The 18,237-nt window shown below is 39.7% G+C and overlaps 1 protein-coding gene across 9 annotated transcripts in view; it reads right to left on the bottom strand.

The window, feature by feature from the left end:
* Positions 1–2,971: 2,971 nt before the first annotated feature.
* Positions 2,972–18,237, bottom strand: part of ARHGEF28 (Rho guanine nucleotide exchange factor 28) — a 126,718-nt gene continuing 111,452 nt past the window's right edge. For 8 of the 9 annotated variants that reach the window (XM_083819010.1, XM_083819013.1, XM_083819014.1 and 5 more), the window contains one exon: positions 2,972–4,048. In XM_083819010.1, the coding sequence (XP_083675136.1) occupies positions 3,888–4,048 (161 nt within the window). In that variant the 3' untranslated portion in view covers positions 2,972–3,887. The remainder of the gene's footprint in view (positions 4,049–18,237) is intronic. The other variant, XM_083819016.1, reaches the window with a different exon arrangement.

Genomic DNA, 18,237 nt, shown 5'->3' with positions numbered 1-18,237 from the left:
TTGAGATTTCTCCTTTAAATTGAAGAAATGAAACAGTGTAGATTCACATCAGCCTGCTAAATGAATCCTTTATGCAAAAATTCAAGCCATTGAATTTAAGCCATCCTTACGGTCACATCTCAGAACTGGGCACCAAGTGAGACACGAAAACCTTTTTGGGGGTTGACATATAGTTGTCATGACTAAGATTACTGAGAATATTCACAGCTTCTTCTGTGGTGCTTCTAAATACAGATCATTTGCCAGGGGTAAGAAAACAACAAACACAGCCATGTACCTTGGTAAAAGAATCACAAAGTGACTGCTATTCAGTAACAGAAAGAGCAGACATCCAACATCTTAGGGTATGCTGATGCCCCATAACCTGTGCTGTTTCTACCTCAGATATGAACTGAGCACAGTAAAGGCTTTGCTCTGGAAGGATTTGGGGCTGGAATTCTTTTCAAACAAGATATTCATTAAAAGGTATCTGAGAAGTCATGTTGTTTTCCCATTTGTCTTCAACTACATATGGACAACTGCCGCATCTGCAACTTTCTTTTGCATTCAGAATCCAATCAGTGACATTTCTAAGAATGTTACCAGCCACAGCACAGCCTTGTTTATTTTTACTGAATGAAAAACTCTGTGAACATGATTTTAACAGTGTTACAGCACTTTACTGAAGAATCTACACTGACTTAATTGAGATGCAAAGAAAAGTTTTACTGGTTTTGTTGTTGTTGTTGTTATTTTTAACCTAAATGGATGGCATATAAATTAATGCAGCCCACAGGGCACAGAAAGTAAAATGATTCATGTTCCTTATGTGGTAAACATTAACTGATTTTTTTTTTTTTAAATCACCTTTGTAAATAAACTTTGTGGAGTTTTGCTGAGAGCCTAATCTGTATTTAATTTAGTCATTTGAAATTACACCTGTGCATAGACAAGCTTTGTGAAAAGTCTCTAAAAAATGCAGCTGAGTGTGCTGTTTACCTTAACACTCTTAACAACAGCCAAGTGAAGTGCTCGCTCTATTCTGGCTTCATCTTGTAGATGATGGAATGCATAAGTCTAAGGGACCATAAGCTTGAGCCCTTCATTAATTTTTTTTTCTTTATCATCTTCATAGGTTTGCTGAACAAAGTTTAGTTGAGACTTTCCATAAAAATCTTTCAAAGCTGTTAGATATGGCAGCTCTACTAGCATGCAATGACATTAAGGAGAAAGTGCTGTACAAAGTCTAAGTATAGCAGTGAAGAAACCCTACTTTGTTAAATGATGGAAGAATTCTAATAAAAACAAAAGGAACAAAGAGAAACACCCAGTGCAGTGGAGATTTACAGTGCAGCAACTGCTTCTTTTCATGTCAACACTGAAGTGAATGACTAAATTCAATTTTGAGCTTTCAGAGTCAAGACTCCTTGACAAGCATAGCTAAAAAGAAAACACGCAGGATGAGTTAGAAATAAATATAACAGGCCATGCAAATATACCCACTTCAAAATAATATAATGAAGGTGAGGGAGAGAAGTACTTCTAAATACATTTTTCTAATTAAAGAAAAAAAAAAAAAAGAGGAGGAATCATTAATACATGCCTGATAAAGACAAAAACACAACCTGCTAAAATAGCTGTCTTAAAGGGGCTGCATTTAAATTCTGAGTATTAACAAATGCCTGAATAATGGACAGAGTTCAGGGGTGCATAATACATCTTATTACAAAGAGCACCTGCCCAGACCATACTGGCCTATAGTTTAAACATGTTCTACAATTAAAATACCTAAATCTAGAGGCCACCTGTTTCCTGTCTTTGCCTTCCCCAAGTGTCTTAAGTTTTACTGTAAACACAGGTGAGCAAAATAAGATGCTGCCTGATATTAGGGGACTTGAGGAATTTGCCCAACAGTTGAAGTCTTGGCTAGCCACTTTCTGACTCCCAACCCCTCAATTAAAATTGATGAGAGAAGCAGAATCATCTCTTTCTCTCCTATTTGCAAGACATTTAGGTGGGAATTCCCACACCAGGTTGGGACAGCAGCTATCCATCCAGCAGCCTGGATTTGACTGTAACCAGTACCAGATGTTGCGGCAAAGGCATAATAAAAAGCAGAGTAAGGAACTGTGGAGTAAACTTCTTAGTTTTTCCCAGTTTTCCACCAGTTGCTGGGCAATGTGCATATGCTGAGACATAATACACTCGAGGAACTTGGGTGGTTATTCAGAAATTTACCAAAAAGCTGTCCAGATAGCAATCCAGGTTCACTGCTGACCAGTAAAACAGTGAAGGTTTGGTCTGTAGGATCCCTATCAAGAGGCTGTACTCTCATTTTAATTTTAGTCTAATTGTGAAAGGTAAAGCACATCGAACACTCTGAAATTCTAGAAAGTTTTTTTCTTCCTCTTATATGAAGATGGCAAAGAAGTGCTGTCAGATGAGCAGGAGTCTTGAAGGCTGGAAATAGAAACTGGAAAATACCTCTGCAGGCCCAATCTTTCCACAATGACATAGGAAACCAATTAATACCAGCAGGCAATCAGCACCTACTTATCAAGAACATCAGTCACTCAGTTGTTTGCCCGAGACACCAGCCAAACAGACATCCTGGTAATGCAGTGAGAAGCAACTCATAAAGCACTGCTTTTTTTTTTAATATTCCCAATAGCCTGCCAACCCTGGATGAGAAGCCTCCACAACCTCCACCATCCAAACCTCTGCTCCTTGCAAGAGATTTTGCACAACGCAAAGTTTAGGGTAAAATGGAAACCCTACGATGCTTGGGGCACATCCAGAGTGCTCCTGCTGCACCACTGCAGGATACACCTACTCAGATAGGTACATCCTTGGTTTTGCCAACCGAGGTGCCTGCAGTGCGGTTTTGGTTGCGCTGCACCAATGCAGGAGCTGGGCAAGGAGTTTTTATGTTAATTTTTTCCTTCTGTTTTCAAACTTCTTTGGAGGACCCAGCAATACATCAACACGACAGTTTTGCAGACAGACATAGAGCATTTTATTGATTCAAATAAAGTGTACAAAGATTACTGAAAGACAAAAAAGCACAAAACAGGTCCCAGTTTCTTACTGCCTAACAGCCTGATGATCCTGTGAACCTGAAAGCAGGAAACTAGTTGGCTCCATGTAGAAAAGCAGCAAAGTTTCCAAAGGGATTAAACTAAAAACCTACTGTTTTTCCCCTCTCTTTTCCTTTGTCCAATGAGGCTTCATCTGGTAAATTTTAATGTATAAGGGCACTTACTGACATGAGGTACAGTTCCAGTACAATAGCAAACTGACTTACAGCATCTCTACTCAGAACCTGGCAACAGTACCAAAATGCTGATAAGGTCTGGGACATGAACAAACATTTATAGCAATTACATTGAGACCACAAAAATCACCCTCCTCTGAGCAGCTTCTGAGCCAAGGGATAAGGAAAATGACCCAATAGTTAATGTACATAGCACATTTCAGGAAAGATTACAGCTATTATTATTACACTGCTCTCTTCTCATGTAATATCACAATTATTAGAAGGTTGCTGATTCATACCCTGAAATCACAAATAGCTGGCCCATCTCTCTTAGTTTGCTCTTTTAAAAAAAGGACTCATGAGAAAAGCAACAGTTGCATTCACAGCTCTTGATGGTGTCTTTGCAATTCCAAAATGTTACGTCTCCCCTGCTACCCACTTCTTGCAAAACACTTGAAATAGAATCATAAATTATTTTTTTTTAAAAGCTTCAAAATAACTTAATTGTTGTATACATCATTGGGAAAATCTTGCCTGGAGTATTAAATACTATCCTTAAAGCCACTTGGTCATACAGAGAGCAACTACAGACATTTAGAAAAGCAAACACAATTATATTTCTAAAGTGCTACGGAGATTAGAAAATGAGCCGTCAGAGGTAAACAATATTCTCTTCTCCTCTGTCTCCACTCTTCATGTCCTGCAGGCTCTCACGCTGGTGGTTCAGTAGCAGTGCTTCAACCTGTGGTGTCTGGATGGATCCATGGCTCGGACCGCTTGTTTGGGGACCCTGGGTTTGTGAGGCATTTAAATCTGTAACACACAAAAGAAGGACATGTGACAATGCATCTTATTCCATGCCCGTGCAATCATTAAGAGCAAATTTTGACTTTTAATTAGCGGTGTGCTGAAGTACCATCTCCTATCTTGTGTCTGTCTAGAAAATAAAACATTTCTGTACTATTGAACTATACAAAAGCCTGGTGAGAGGTAGGTTGCCAAAATTTACAGAAATCTGTTCAAGTCTTTCCATTGTCATCCGAGGATCTTGATCAGTGTCACTATTTTACAATAAAATAGATTTTTACCCTTACTTTGCCAACCAGACACACACTAATGGACAGGCATAAATGCTGTCAGAGTTGTGCTGGAGGGAAATGTACAGTACATAATTGGTACCTTTATTAGCAAGATAATCCAATTGTAAAATTAATACAGTTTCCATCATTACACAGAATTTTATTTGCAATTCTTCTTTTCATGTATGCAAAAGAATCAAGTGAGCAAAGCCCAGGTAAAAGTCTACTGGACTTGCACTTGCAGTATGTAATAGCTTTATAACCAGTCAGCTTTTTCTGCCAGTTTTATCTGTGCTTCTTTGGGCAAAACACCTACCCTGTTCTTGTCTCAGTCTTTTAGCTGTGGAGATAGTACTTGTAACCAAATGCTACAAAATTACTTCACAAAGACTTTTCATTTGTTATCTTCCCAATTTTCTCCTGCAAATGCAGTGAACCAGGTACTTTTATTTTTTTATTTTTTTCCCCAGCAGAGCTTTGAAGGCTGCTGCAATGATTTATGGGTTATTCCAATAAATAAATAAATTTTTAAAAAGGTTGGATTTTCTTTCCCAGTCAGATGTCTGTACCATTTCTGGACATCAGGAGCTACACCACTGTAGTTTGCTCTTCTACATCTTCATTCCTACAAATCAGCATTTGCCGTAGAAACAAGATGCATGAGAAGGGAGCATGTATCATCATACTTACGTATGAGAAAAGTCTGCAATGGCCGTGCTGCAATATTTGGTCCATTCTTTTTACTGCAATCTCAGCCCAACCTGCCCCTACTACTAAAACAGGGTTAACACCTCTTTCATACCTCTGGGAAAACAACTCTACAAGAAGCAGCAGAGCTTGGGACCCCTGCCACAGTCACCACGGTTAACACCAGAAGCAAGCAAACCCAGCTCTGGGGGGCCTTTGGGCTTTCTGTCATTCATTCATGCCATTTTGTGCCTGCCCCGGTCTCTACCCCTTCTCACACGTGTGCAATAAAAATCAGTTATAAAGGAGATACTTGTTTTTTTTTTACACACTGTGTCACTCTAAATGGTGGCAATTTACAATGTCACCTGCCCACAGCTGGCACTCCTGTGATGCACACAGCTCTCACCAGTCTTGTTCACTGAGTTTACAGAAAAACAAGTTTCCTGGCACCCTGCAAAGCCCAGGCTCTCCAGCATTTAGAGTGGTGGGAGAAGATTACAGGACAGGCATGTGGGAACATGTCATATCACAGCCTGCCTTCAGCATGTTCTCTGCTTTGATATTTACCCAGCTAAGGGGAGCAAACAGGCTTTGGTGCTTCATGCCTGGTGTAAGCTGCAGGCACACCGTACCATCTGCTGAGATTTCAGGGTGGGTGCCAGGGCAAGGTATTTACGTACAAGCAGTGCTTGGTCATACTGGGGTTGTAGTAAAATGAAGTCCAAGTTCCCTTTCTTTTACTCTTTTACACTGGATTTAAAGGATCAAGTTTTGGCCTCAATGAAAATCCAGAACAAGTCTTGACTCTGGATTTGCAATATCTAACACAGAAGGATTGGACTCCCTTACTTGAACAGTCCTGCTCTGTTAGTTGATATTTGCATTTATTTCTTTGTAATAGCCGTATTAGAAAAAGATTATGATTTGCAGGCTCAGATTCAAGAAACCAGAAATATCCTACATCTGCTTGTCTTTATGCAAGCTGGATAGTTTGCTTCTATTTATTCAGTAAAAAGAGTCTTCAGCCTCTGAACACTTATATTTCTGGGTAATTTTGCCCACATTAATATTCCTTTTAAGTCCTGCAAGTCCATTCATCTTGACAAAGTTATGTGCATAAGAATATCATGCAGTAAGCACTTATTTGAAAGATCTGTTTCCAAAGTTTATGAAGTACATAATTGGAGAAGCCTAATTACAAATTTGAAGAAACCTAGAAAAGAAAGAGAAACACCTTACACAGTTATTTTCTACCATCAAAACTAAACAGTAATTGCTTCACCAATTAAAATAGTAGCTGTTTCCAAACCATTTCTCATTAACTGGTACAACACTAAGCAACAGAGCTATGCAGTGAAAACTGACAGCATTCTGGAAAAACAAATCAAATGCTGTCACTGTTGAAATAAGTGATTTACTGCTAGTTTAGCTGGTTTTTTTTCTATTCTCTTTATTTATTCTTTAATCCTTTGCACCCTGAGAACCTGAGCAGCAGGATACCATCCAAGAGGCACCAGCCCTGCCACCACTGGGGGTGACAGCAGTTTCAGAGAGTAGGAAGGACCTGCTCAACCCGGCAGATGAGGGAAGGGGCTGTGTTTTGTGTCGCGCACAGCACAGGCTCTCAAAAAGCAGTGTGTCCCTGGGCTGAGGTCCCCAGCCTGCCAGGTGCCCTGCTGGAGGCTGCCCGAATGGAGACCAGCCAGCCTCGCAGGAGGCAGAGCAACGTGACGGGGGACCAGCTGCTCAGGGACGGGCGGGAAGAGCGGCTGGAGTCAGTAATAAGCCTCAGAAGGAGGAAAAGGGGAAAGGGAAAGGGGATCTGCTGTAGGGCGACCCACGTGCCAGCCAGCATGGGCTCTTGTCATGCAGAGCAGCAACAGCACCCAAAAAGGTTCCCCTAGCTCCCCTGCAGCATGGGGCGGATGAGCTGCCCTTGGCCCCAGGCAGACAGCTCTTTAAAAATGCTCCTCCAAAAGAAGGAAGAACCAGGCTTGAAAGCACCACCTGCTGGCTAGTGAAGAGTCTCAAGGACTAAGGATGCCCAAAATAAAATATTTAAAAAAAAAAAAAATCATGAAAACAAGCCATTTGTCCTCAGAGTCCATGCGAAGAGCAAGGCAGAGGACAGCAGGCAAAGGGAGCTGCTGCTGGAAAGGGGCTGCCCAGAAACTCTCCAGCACTGTGCAGGCAGCCAGGCTAGCAGAGGCAGCACAGGGTCACCCATGAACATTGCAACAGCTCCAGTCCCGAGCTCCTCTCTGCAGCGCTGTGACAGACAGTCAGGGCTCGGAAAGGATTTAAAGCTAGGTCAATAAAGACCATCTGCCTTTTTAAGAGCCTCCTCCACCGCGATCTTAATTCCCCTGCCAACATTAGACACAAAACGAGCTTTGCAGTTTTCCCTTTCTTACATTTAGCATTTATTTGCTCCTTTATTCCGTGGTGCCGTGGGGGTGATGCTAGGGCTGGCTGTGCTCAGCTCAACAGTGCGCCCACCAGACCAGTGCCCACATCACCAAAAGCGATGCTGCCTGCACCCCTCCTGCCCGGCCAGGCAAAAATAAACACCAGAAAAATCTGCTCATTCACTCTAGGGCTGGCCAAACTCCCCAGCAAAGCAGGATGTGCTTCAGTGAAGCTAGAGGCTCGGTATTAAATGATTGGTAGTAGCACTTCAACAATAAGCATCACTCACATCCAGCTTTTTCTCTCTTTTTTTTTTTTTCCCCTCAGTCAAGGTAATTTTATTTAAATAATAATAATAATAATAATAATAAACATATTCCCTGCTCCCTCTCACCCCCAATTTTCTCAAAAGTAGTTGGAGGCTGTTTCAGTAGGATTCTGGAAGAAATTACAAATTGCCTCATGAACATTCCATACTGCCAAACCGAATGTTAAAAACGAATCCCCCCACTCCTTGTTTTCCATGAGCATAGATACAGTGCAATGAGGCTAGCTATCAGGCAAAGGTAGACAAACATTTTAAGCCCCCAAAATACATTTCTAGGCAACCTAAGTATATCAGTAAGAGCCATACTGTACGCTTGCAGCCAGTGTGACCAGCTTACATGGGATTTTCTACGTGGACCTCAGTTCTACCCTCGGGGTCTGGTCCCAAATTCAGAGAACTGACAGTTCCTGCCTAAAAGCATGCTAATCTTGTATGGGAAATGAAAAAAGTGGCATTACGCATCCTAACTACCTTATCCTACCCTTCCTGTAACACCAAGAGACAGGATTAGCAGCATAGAATAAACCACTCAGAAGGTGAAAGACAAAGCAAAGGAATTTGCAAAATCTGAGATCAATACATACCAAAACAAACATAGCCCGTTATCCTGGGCTGGGGGCTGGTGGTGGTACAAAAGCCAAGTAAACAATATTAGTCACATTGATTCTCACCTTCTTACTGTTGTCATAGGGTGTAATCATTTCCACATCAAATAAATGCCACAGATTTTCTCCTTCACCTCTCTTTCCCCGGAGAATAAGACCTCTGCAGGTAACCCTGAAGTGCCCACAGTGATGGTTACGGAAAGAATGGGAAGATCGCTCGGCGCTTAACCAGGCCTTAGGAAATAATCCAGACAACAAAACCCTCTCAAGTGTCTATGTTTCTAATAGCCCTTTCTCCTCCAGCTCTGATCCCAATTTTATCGTAGGATAATTTAAGTTGGAAAGGATCTGAAAAGGTCTCTGGTTCAACCTCCTGCCCAAAGCTGAGTCATATCTAAGGTCAGGCCAGGCTGGGTACTCAGGGCTTTTCAAAAAAAAAGAGGAAAAAAAAAGTAGAAAAGAGAAAAGAAAGGAAAGAAAGAAAGGAAAGAAAGAAAGAAAGGAAAGAAAGAAAGAAAGGAAAGAAAGAAAGGAAAGAAAGAAAGAAAGGAAAGAAAGAAAGGAAAGAAAGAAAGAAAGGAAAGAAAGAAAGGAAAGAAAGAAAGGAAAGAAAGAAAGGAAAGAAAGGAAAGAAAGAAAGGAAAGAAAGAAAGGAAAGAAAGAAAGGAAAGAAAGAAAGGAAAGAAAGAAAGGAAAGAAAGAAAGGAAAGAAAGAAAGGAAAGAAAGAAAGGAAAGAAAGAAAGAAAGAAAGAAAGGAAGGAAAGAAAGGAAGGAAAGAAAGGAAGAAAGGAAGAAGAGGAAGGAAGGAAGAAAAAGAAAGAAAAAGAAAAGAAAGAAAAAGAAAGAAAGAAAGAAAAAGAAAGAAAGAAAGAAAGAAAGAAAGAAAGAAAGAAAGAAAGAAAGAAAGAAAGAAAGAAAGAAAGAAAGAAAGAAAGAAAAAGAAAGAAAAGAGTGAAAAAATGAAAGAAAAAAACAAGGGAAAAGAATGAAAAAAGAAAAAGAGGAAAGAGGAAACATTACATGGGCTGCATAAACAGCACATACACACTCAATGACTTTGCTGTGACTTTCAGAGATCTGTGTCACGTGTTGGCCATCTTTGTGGCCAAAGAAAGAGAGATTTGCTCCACCTCCAGCAATGAACATGTTAAAAGATTCTCAAAGCCATTTTTTCCCGAGGGGGTGGGGTGTAGATAGAATTAGTTTTTGGTTTGACCATTTATTTCTAACAACTAGTACCAGTTTTTATACCAAGTTCATCTGGACTGACAGCTGACACATCAACTTCAGGCCAGAGCTATATGAAATGGCAGAGTTGCTGTATTTAATCCCCTCGGCGGCACTCATGCATAATGCAAAGCATGGGCAGACACCTAAAAAACAGTGCTAAGTCTACCAGGTCTGGGATATTCAAAAGAATCCAAGGGAGACAGGCTCTCAATTGCCATCACAATTCAATAGCAAATGGCAGCCTAACTCCCTTAAATTCCACTGAAAGTCCCCACCAGCAATCCTAGGGCAGCTGTTTGTCTCTAAGGATGTTCCCAGTGATTTTGTGCAGATTCTTTTGCAAGAGGTAATTTTCCAGGGAGCTCTGGGCATCTCAGCTTTGTTCCCTTTCCTCCCGGCAAAAGGCACTGTGATCAGTTTTGATTGCATTTTTAGTTGATAGAGACTATTGTGATGGATATTGCATTGATAGACTTGCGATGAATCTCCCATTTTTGGGAGTTCAGTTATTTGTGAGCCTGCTAGTTGGTAGGAGGAATTGAACAACATGTGCCAACATCAGGTGTGCTGGGGCAGCACAGCCCTTTGCCCATGGAGGGAATAACCAGGACACCGGGTCTCAGCAAAATGCTGGGAAAACATTTTGACCTTGAAGCTAACCATGGAAAGTGGAGCCTCAATTCACTAAGACAGGAATGCAATCTGAGAATGTTAATGCTGCTATTTACTTGTAACCAGCCCAACCAGAGGAAAAAGAGGCAGCTGCATTTCTCAGGCAAATAAGTACTTTCACGAATAAGAGGTCATTTCACAAAAAGCAGGTGATCAATTAGGTCATAACAGAACCTAGGTTAATTAAACCCATAAGATTTTGGTGACTTTTTTTGTTGTTGTTATTGTTAGGAGACACAGAACAGAAAGAATCTAAAGCTTGTGATGATGGTCTGACACCTACCCCCATTCTTCACGTCTGTTCTTTGGATTTTTGATCATGGTAAAATTGCTCAAAACATCTTTATTCTACATCTTTCTGCTCTTTGTTTAGCTCTTGGGTTCGATAAAACAATGTGAGTCACTTTTTTGGGTTTGCCTCATAATTCTTTAGAGAAGTTTGGTCTCGACAATTTTGACCAAACTGTTGGCCAGGAAGAAATCCACATTATTCCACTGAAAATGCTTTTTCATAAAGCTTCATAATGGTTCCAACTCAGTTATTTGATACCTATGTTATCAGATTTTGAAGTCATATGACGATGCAGCCCTCTTCTTTTATTAAAGCTCAGCAAACACTATTTCTAACATGGGTGATATCAAAGAAAAAATTGAAAAAACATCTCAAGCTCAGACACTGTCAGTGATACCTCTCTAACAACAAATTCACAGCATGCCCTAGCCTAGGTCAAAATAATTTAAAATTTTAACCTACTTACATGGCTACAGTATCATTTGTGTTAACTTTAAAGCACACAGCTTCTGAACTATTTTTGGCATGCTGTTTTTTAATGTATATCAATGAGGGACTTAAAAATAGGTCTGACTAGAAATCATAACTTGTCTGTGTTTTAAATACCCACAGTCTCACCTTGGCAGGGCATGTTGCCTGCCAGCTCTCTGCTTCTGCTTAATATTAATTTATTTAGGTATGAATTCCCTATTAAGCTTTCTTTGTGCTAAGCTTTGAAGCTTTAGATGGTCAATTACAGACATACACATGGTCCAACAGGTATTCTGCTAACAATGAACACATGTTTTATTGACCTACTTCTTTTCCAGCTCATTAAACACAGCTGCACTCAAATGATCAAGAGAAAATAACCGTAAAACGCCAAGAACACCCTTCCTGCAGAGGATCACAAAGAACGGTAGTACCAGCTGCCTTTGCAGAGCCACCACTCCACGTGGCCCTCAGCACCTCTCCAGAGGCAGACCCATCCACCCAACTGATCATAAAAGCGAGCAGCAACAGGTAAACAGTTGGAGCTTCCTCCTTTAGGAGCCTCCTCCTTCAGGAGCCTAATGCAAGTATCCAAGGCAAGCTGCAGCAATTTCCCCCCATCCCATGATCTGCAGAAGACACCCGACCAGCAGACTGAAGCTACAACAAACTGCAGCCAGTGGTGAAAGGTCCAGCCTGAGTGCTTGCTGGAGAAATGGAAAGTTCAATTCCCAGAGATTTAACAGCTGATGAAACCAGCTCACCTCTCTGCTGCTGGTAAGCAGAACCCCATGCCTTCCTTGCCAGCATCCCCACTTTGCACCCTAAGAATAAAACATTGTCATGAAGCTTGCTTTCCTTCCCTCCCAAAGAAACAGCATTAACCCTGAAAAAACAGCGTCTCTGGCACAAATTTACTCCCTTTGAAACAAAACGGGACATTTACACATCAAAACTATTCTCTAGAGCTGTCTGTTACCACAGGTAGGCATTACTGTGCTGATTAACCTCACCTTGTATTTTATGGTGTTGTGTTTTGTTTTGTTTTAAACTACAAGTTTGCTTTGAAATAAACATTAAATCAAAGTCCCTAGAAAACAATCAGTTTTGTCCCCAGCTTTTGGCCACTCTCTCAGGTGCAACACAAAGGAGTAAGATCTGGAACTTAGTAAATATTTTCCTGAAGAAACAGGAGGGCACAAATGAAGGGCCATGTCATTTATAAAACACTCTCAAGCCACCTCCTAAGCACCTTGGCTTTATACAGCGGTTTCCCAACAATAGACCAGCTCCATCATTTTTCACTCTTAAAAGCTGACAGGATCAAAACTGAGTAAGTGGTACAAGAATACTAAGCCAATATATGGAGTTGCTGCATAAGCAAAAATAAGGCAAAGCACCCGTTTCAAATCAATTGCATGGTAATTTTAACCTTTAACAGAAGCTCCTCTTTATTGATTAATACAGGAAAAAATATGGTCATTGCTATGAGTAAGTATCTGAAAAAAACCTCTTATCTGATGGTCACAGAGGTAATTGCTCTCCACTGAACTCAAAAGACAGGGAAATATTCACTAATTTTTGACTGCAGATTGAGTCAACCACTTTTATCTGTTTTAAATCTGGTTGTTAGGAAGTGTAGACTGTGACGTTTATTTCTTGCAGTCAATTAAAAAACAGCAAGAATCGAACAGCTAAACATTCCACAAGTTTTGCTTTGTAAGCACAGAAAGTTTCAGGGTGTGATCAAATATTTTGAAATAGTTGCCCTTTTTAATTGTTTGCTAACCACTCTGTGGACATCTAACTGCTGTGAAAACAGTTGGCATATAAGCTATAGGGAAGACCATACATCAAAGCCAGAAAAAAAAAAAAAAGCACAACTATCAAAAAACCCATGTGCCTTCATCCCTTCAGCCAAGTGCTTTTCTCAAATAAACTGAAAGTACTTGGGTCCACTTTTCTTTTTTCTGCTCCCACTTATCGCTGTTACGGGCAACTCTGGCCTTATAAGCCTGAATTCATTACCACCTCCTTCCACTTTGCCTTTGCCACAGGTTTTCCTCATCTCTAGTCCCACAGAACCACCTCTGTAGACCCAGATCTGCTTTAGTGTAGCTCCCTTCAGTGCGTTCCCATCCACTCACTTCATGCTTCAGCTCTGCCCTGGTCCCATCCCACTGCTACAGAGACCAGGCCGTTTCCCCACAGCAGGAAAAAGTGATGCTGTATTTTAAAATACCTTCCTCCATTCATTTTGGGAGGCAGGTTAAAACTGCCCATCTTTAATGCAGAAGCCTTTCTCAGGACTTTCTCCCCCTTCCAATCCCACTGCTGTGTTATAATGGCAAGTTTCTTTGCACAGGAGATATCTTCTCTGCAGTTATTGCTGTCAGCAACAACTATCCTGCCATTCTCAATTAAAAAAAAAAATGCTTTTCATCCTTGCCAAATCTACAAGATGCCTTGTCTGTCATGTATTCTTTAACACAGAATATATTCAATGACTTTTCAAAGTGCATGGGTTTCTTTGATTTTTTTGTATGGTAGACCCTAAGCAAATATATCCAAATCACATTGATTTTTGTGGCATTTATGTTCCAGCTCTAAAGAACACTTCAAGAGAATACTCAAGGAATCTCAGCAGGTTACCACTGCAGATCTTCTTATTTGATTAAACTAAAAAAAAACTTCCATTCCAGCACCAAGGCTCCTCCTTTCTACTGCCCCACCAAAAATTTACACCTATTGGAAAATTTTCTGTAGCATCTGGGGAGGCAGAACAAGATACTCCATGAAATCTCCCCTAGCAATTTGGCTAGTGCCAATATAATTTATGTGGAAGGCAACTAGATGCTCTTATAATTAGTGCCAATAGAAGACAGACAGACAGACAATCTTCCCCAGTTTCTCAATAAATATTTAACAGCAGATGCTGCTAAGGTGGTTTCATATTACTGAGACTTCATTACTTTTACACAACATGCTACAGGCCATTTCCTGGAATATGTAAAGTATTATACTAAATAATTAAAATGAGATTGTCCTTTTCAAAATAAGCCAGACAGATACACTTGGTGATTCAGCTACATGATTTTCTTGGGTGTGTTTGCATACTCAGTATCTTGCAAAATTTGATCATCTATAAACAGCTTCTCCCAGCCACTAGGATGGATTATTTATTCATACTTGTTAATCTATTTCAGGTTGTAACTGCAATAATAAACCATATAAAAAACATTTTTAATGTACTAATGCAGGGCACCCAACCAAGTCTCCACCCACAGCTCACATTACCTACGGAAAACACGGACCTCCCAAGGATTCTTCCTGACCTCAAACAATTAACAATCGTTTTGTGCCTGCTTCTCCTCAGAGATCACCTCTTTCCCTTTGGACTTACAGCTGAAGTCACAGCTCTGCACAACTCTGAGCTGGAGCTGCCTGACCAGAAACCAGAAGGAGCAGTCCTTTGGCAAATGACTCCCCGTGTCTTCTGCTTCAAAACTTGCTTCTCTCCCCCCTACAGTTCTCTGTAACCCAAATCCATTGAAACAACCTTGCTTAAGTAAAGAATAAATCTGCGTATAAAAGATGACAGTCCACACAATTCTGAACTCACTAATGCCAGTAATTCCACTGAATTCAAAAAACACTGCACTGAAATTGCTGGAATCATAAATACAAGCAAGGTGAGAAAGATTTGGCCATCATTCTGTTGCTTATGAAGTCTGCAGGCAAGACACCTCTCAGTGCGATGTACACATTTACACCAATTCCAGCAGTACCCCAAAAGAGAGGATGGACAACCTTTACATTCCATTCATCATTTTGAAGACATGGCAATATTTTAAACTTCCCTCCTAATGAATGAGCTCTCAGTGGGAAGATATTAGAAATAATAAAATCAGACAGGCATTGCACAGGAAATTCTGTACTTACATTAGCGTGCAAAAAAAAAAACAGTACATCATTAACTGCCTTAATTAAAAGGTTATGCAATACCACTGCATCTACTGTGGTTACGTTTAGAAATAAGAAGTATTTTGAGAAGAGAAAATTAGTAACAGAAGAACAAAACCCTAATGTTGCAGAGCTGAAAAGCAAGTGTTACTTGAAATATACTAATTGCGGATGACATATAACGACGTATTTTTTGCCTTGGTATCACACTGCCATGTGATTTAATCCCTTTTGCCATCTGCTTTAAACAAATGGCAGTGTTATTCCCAAGAGGAAAAAATACTTCCCCTGTGATTCACTTCCACCAAGTATTCCACAGACACTGATGTCTTATGGCAGAGCACAAAACTCAGTGTTCTGTGATATGAAGAGGACACAAAATTGCTGCTATCAGTTACAGCAAATTGTTCTATTAAATCAATGTAATTTTGAACCCAGTAGCTATGGGTGCTGATATTCAGTTACATATTCTTATATCTTCCCGTTTCAATTTATTCTCATAACAACTTATGATGGGCACTGAACAGGCTGTCTACTTACCTATGCAGCCACCCATGTTAAGAGCAGAAGGAATAAGCAGGATACAAAGGGCACTATTAAATTTAGAATTAAATGGATGTTCCTAGTTTGACACCTACTCAATCAAAAGAGACAGCAAATTTAAAGTAGCTCAACATATCACATCTGCACAGGAGGCTCCCTGACAATCCTGGAGCTCCATAGTCAAGGTATCCTCTGCTTTTAAGAGATTTCCATCCTTTCCACTTCTCAAGTAAAAGAATGGAAAGAATTCACATTCCATGCAAAGCAAACAATTAAAAAAAATCACTGTTAGAAATGTTGTGAAACACAACAGAAAAATAAAACTCAAAATAGGCAGAAAAGCATCCTTCCATACCATTCTGCAGGTGATACGGGACTGGTTTGCTGTTGGCTACAAAGGATGATGTTTAAACTGGGGACCAGTAAAACGTGTACTGTGCAAGGTACAATTACAGTTCAGTTCAGAGGATGAGTGAGTCAAATGTACTCAAAAGGAGCTCATAAAGCAATATCATTAAAGAAATTAACTGACAACGGTCACATATGCAGAACTGTGATGACCTTTTTTGTAAGAGTTAGTCATTATTTAACAAGTTCCCACTGATGAAAGCCATCTTATTCAACAAAGTCCTGAATATCCCATTAACCACCCCTAGTGCTGGCAGCAGTATCTGCCCTGAGTTACCAAGCTCCAGCCCTTGCCAAAATCCTGTGCTGACTTGGAACCACAGGGAAACAGCATATATGTTTTCAGATGACTTTTCGCACTGTAGTACAAAGCATATTTCATGTGATTTTTATCACATTTGCATCAGTTTTACATTGTATAACTGTACTGACATCAACAGATTTGTCTTACGCAATGAGTAAAGAGCCAGGCCCATGCAGCACCATTCTCATCTTCCCTGATGTAAACATATGCAGATACTTCTATACAATGCCATTAGGCCATAAACAACGTTAAGGTAGCCAAAAACCAATGTGTAATTCTAAACCTCATAGCAGATATTATCAATGGGAAACTAAAACAAATTAATCTCATTCACAGTTTTAAGAACAGGCCCAACAGAGCAGTCACCTCTAGCGCAACCTGCCTTTAGGAACAGGAAAGGAATTTCTTATGAAGGATAAAGAAAACAAATGAAGTTACAGGACACTAAACATTGTTTCTGTGATTGGTTTGTGGTTTTGCTTTTTCTATAGTGAATTAAATATTTTACAACTCTAGAAACCACTTTCTTTGATGAAAACCACTGTAAATGGATTGTGTTTTGCCAAAATCAAACTATCTCATTTGCTTATATGCATATATGTACAAATTACTGTCTCTCAAAAATTAAAAACGTGTTATTCAAATAGAGCCCTATTTTTTTCTCCCTGTTTTTGTATTTGGCTGTTTATGGAGATCATAGCGTTTTCTATGTTCCCCATAAAGATTTAAACTGCATTTTTCACTATACCGTGTATAAAGATCCTTCATGTTAACACTGCAAATGTTTGGGGAAAAACTTCCATAGTCAAGTTTCAGTGCAGTTTTCCAGACCTTTCACTTTTCAACTCTATTCTTGTAGGTACAACTTATGAATAATAAATAAATAAATAAATAAATAAAAGGTGAAAAAAATAAAAGGCAGTACTAGGTACTGCAGTGTTGTTCACTTCAAAGCTTTAAAGAATTAAAATTGCATTGATTTCTGAAATCAAAGAGGTGAATCCATAGGTAGACCCTTAGGCATCGCTCCAGGTAGTCAACCCGACATGTCAATTAAATGCAAGATGTAATTTATTCAATTCTCAGTCTAGTCTGACACAAAACCTATACTTCCCCTGATTCCTAATTAGCCAAAGTACTTGTCTTCTTTCATGCAGATAATTTCATAACCATTAGTGTAAAGCATTAACACATTTTTCTTTCAATCATATTTTCCTCCTGTTGACTGACACACCTTTCATTTTTAGTGAGTGTATTCGTGCCAGTTTCAGCTTTGTGGGAACTTGCCCCAAGGTCTTTAGTAAAGTTCCCTCCCATACACATAAAACAATGATATATAATCATGACGTTAGCAATGTGAAGAGACATATGTCTTACCTTAGAAAATATGAATGGAAAATTATGCACTGGAGGAATGTAGCTACTTCCATTTGCGTATATTTATGAAGCTAAACTGCATAGTATTTAACTTACAGTATAATGCAGCATGACTAACTCCTTGACAACATGTTCAGGTGGTATTTCTCATTAAATTTTTTTTTTTTTTTGACAGACCAGACTTCTTACAGGATGCCTAATAATTCTATGAAAATTAATCAAAACCAACAAGTTCCTTTTGTGTACTGGGCACACAGACTTACTATACACAAGATCTGGCTATGTACGTAGCTGGTACATGGCTATTCCCAGTAAAGCACACTCAGTATTTTTTTTTTCTTAATTCTTTTTTAACTTATTATTTAGGACTGCTTTTGGAAAGATGATTATGAGACTTTATACAGAGAGCTGGTTGAAAAATACAGAAAAATGTCATGACATTTCATCAGTATAAAAATATGAAAAGTTTCAGCTAACTTTCAAATTCTTTCTAGTCCTTCTTTCATTGTATCCTTGCTGGTTTTCTTTCACAGCAGTCAAAGCTGACTTTATCTTGCAGAGGAGTCAGAAAAAAGAGGCACAAGGCACTTCTTAAACTGCTAAACTCTCTGGGGGAAAAGCACGGCCAGA

This window comes from Anser anser, assembly GCF_964211835.1.
Source record: "Anser anser genome assembly, chromosome: Z".
Classification (NCBI taxonomy): Eukaryota; Metazoa; Chordata; class Aves; order Anseriformes; family Anatidae; genus Anser; species Anser anser.
This window is presented reverse-complemented; position numbering and strand designations above follow the sequence as displayed.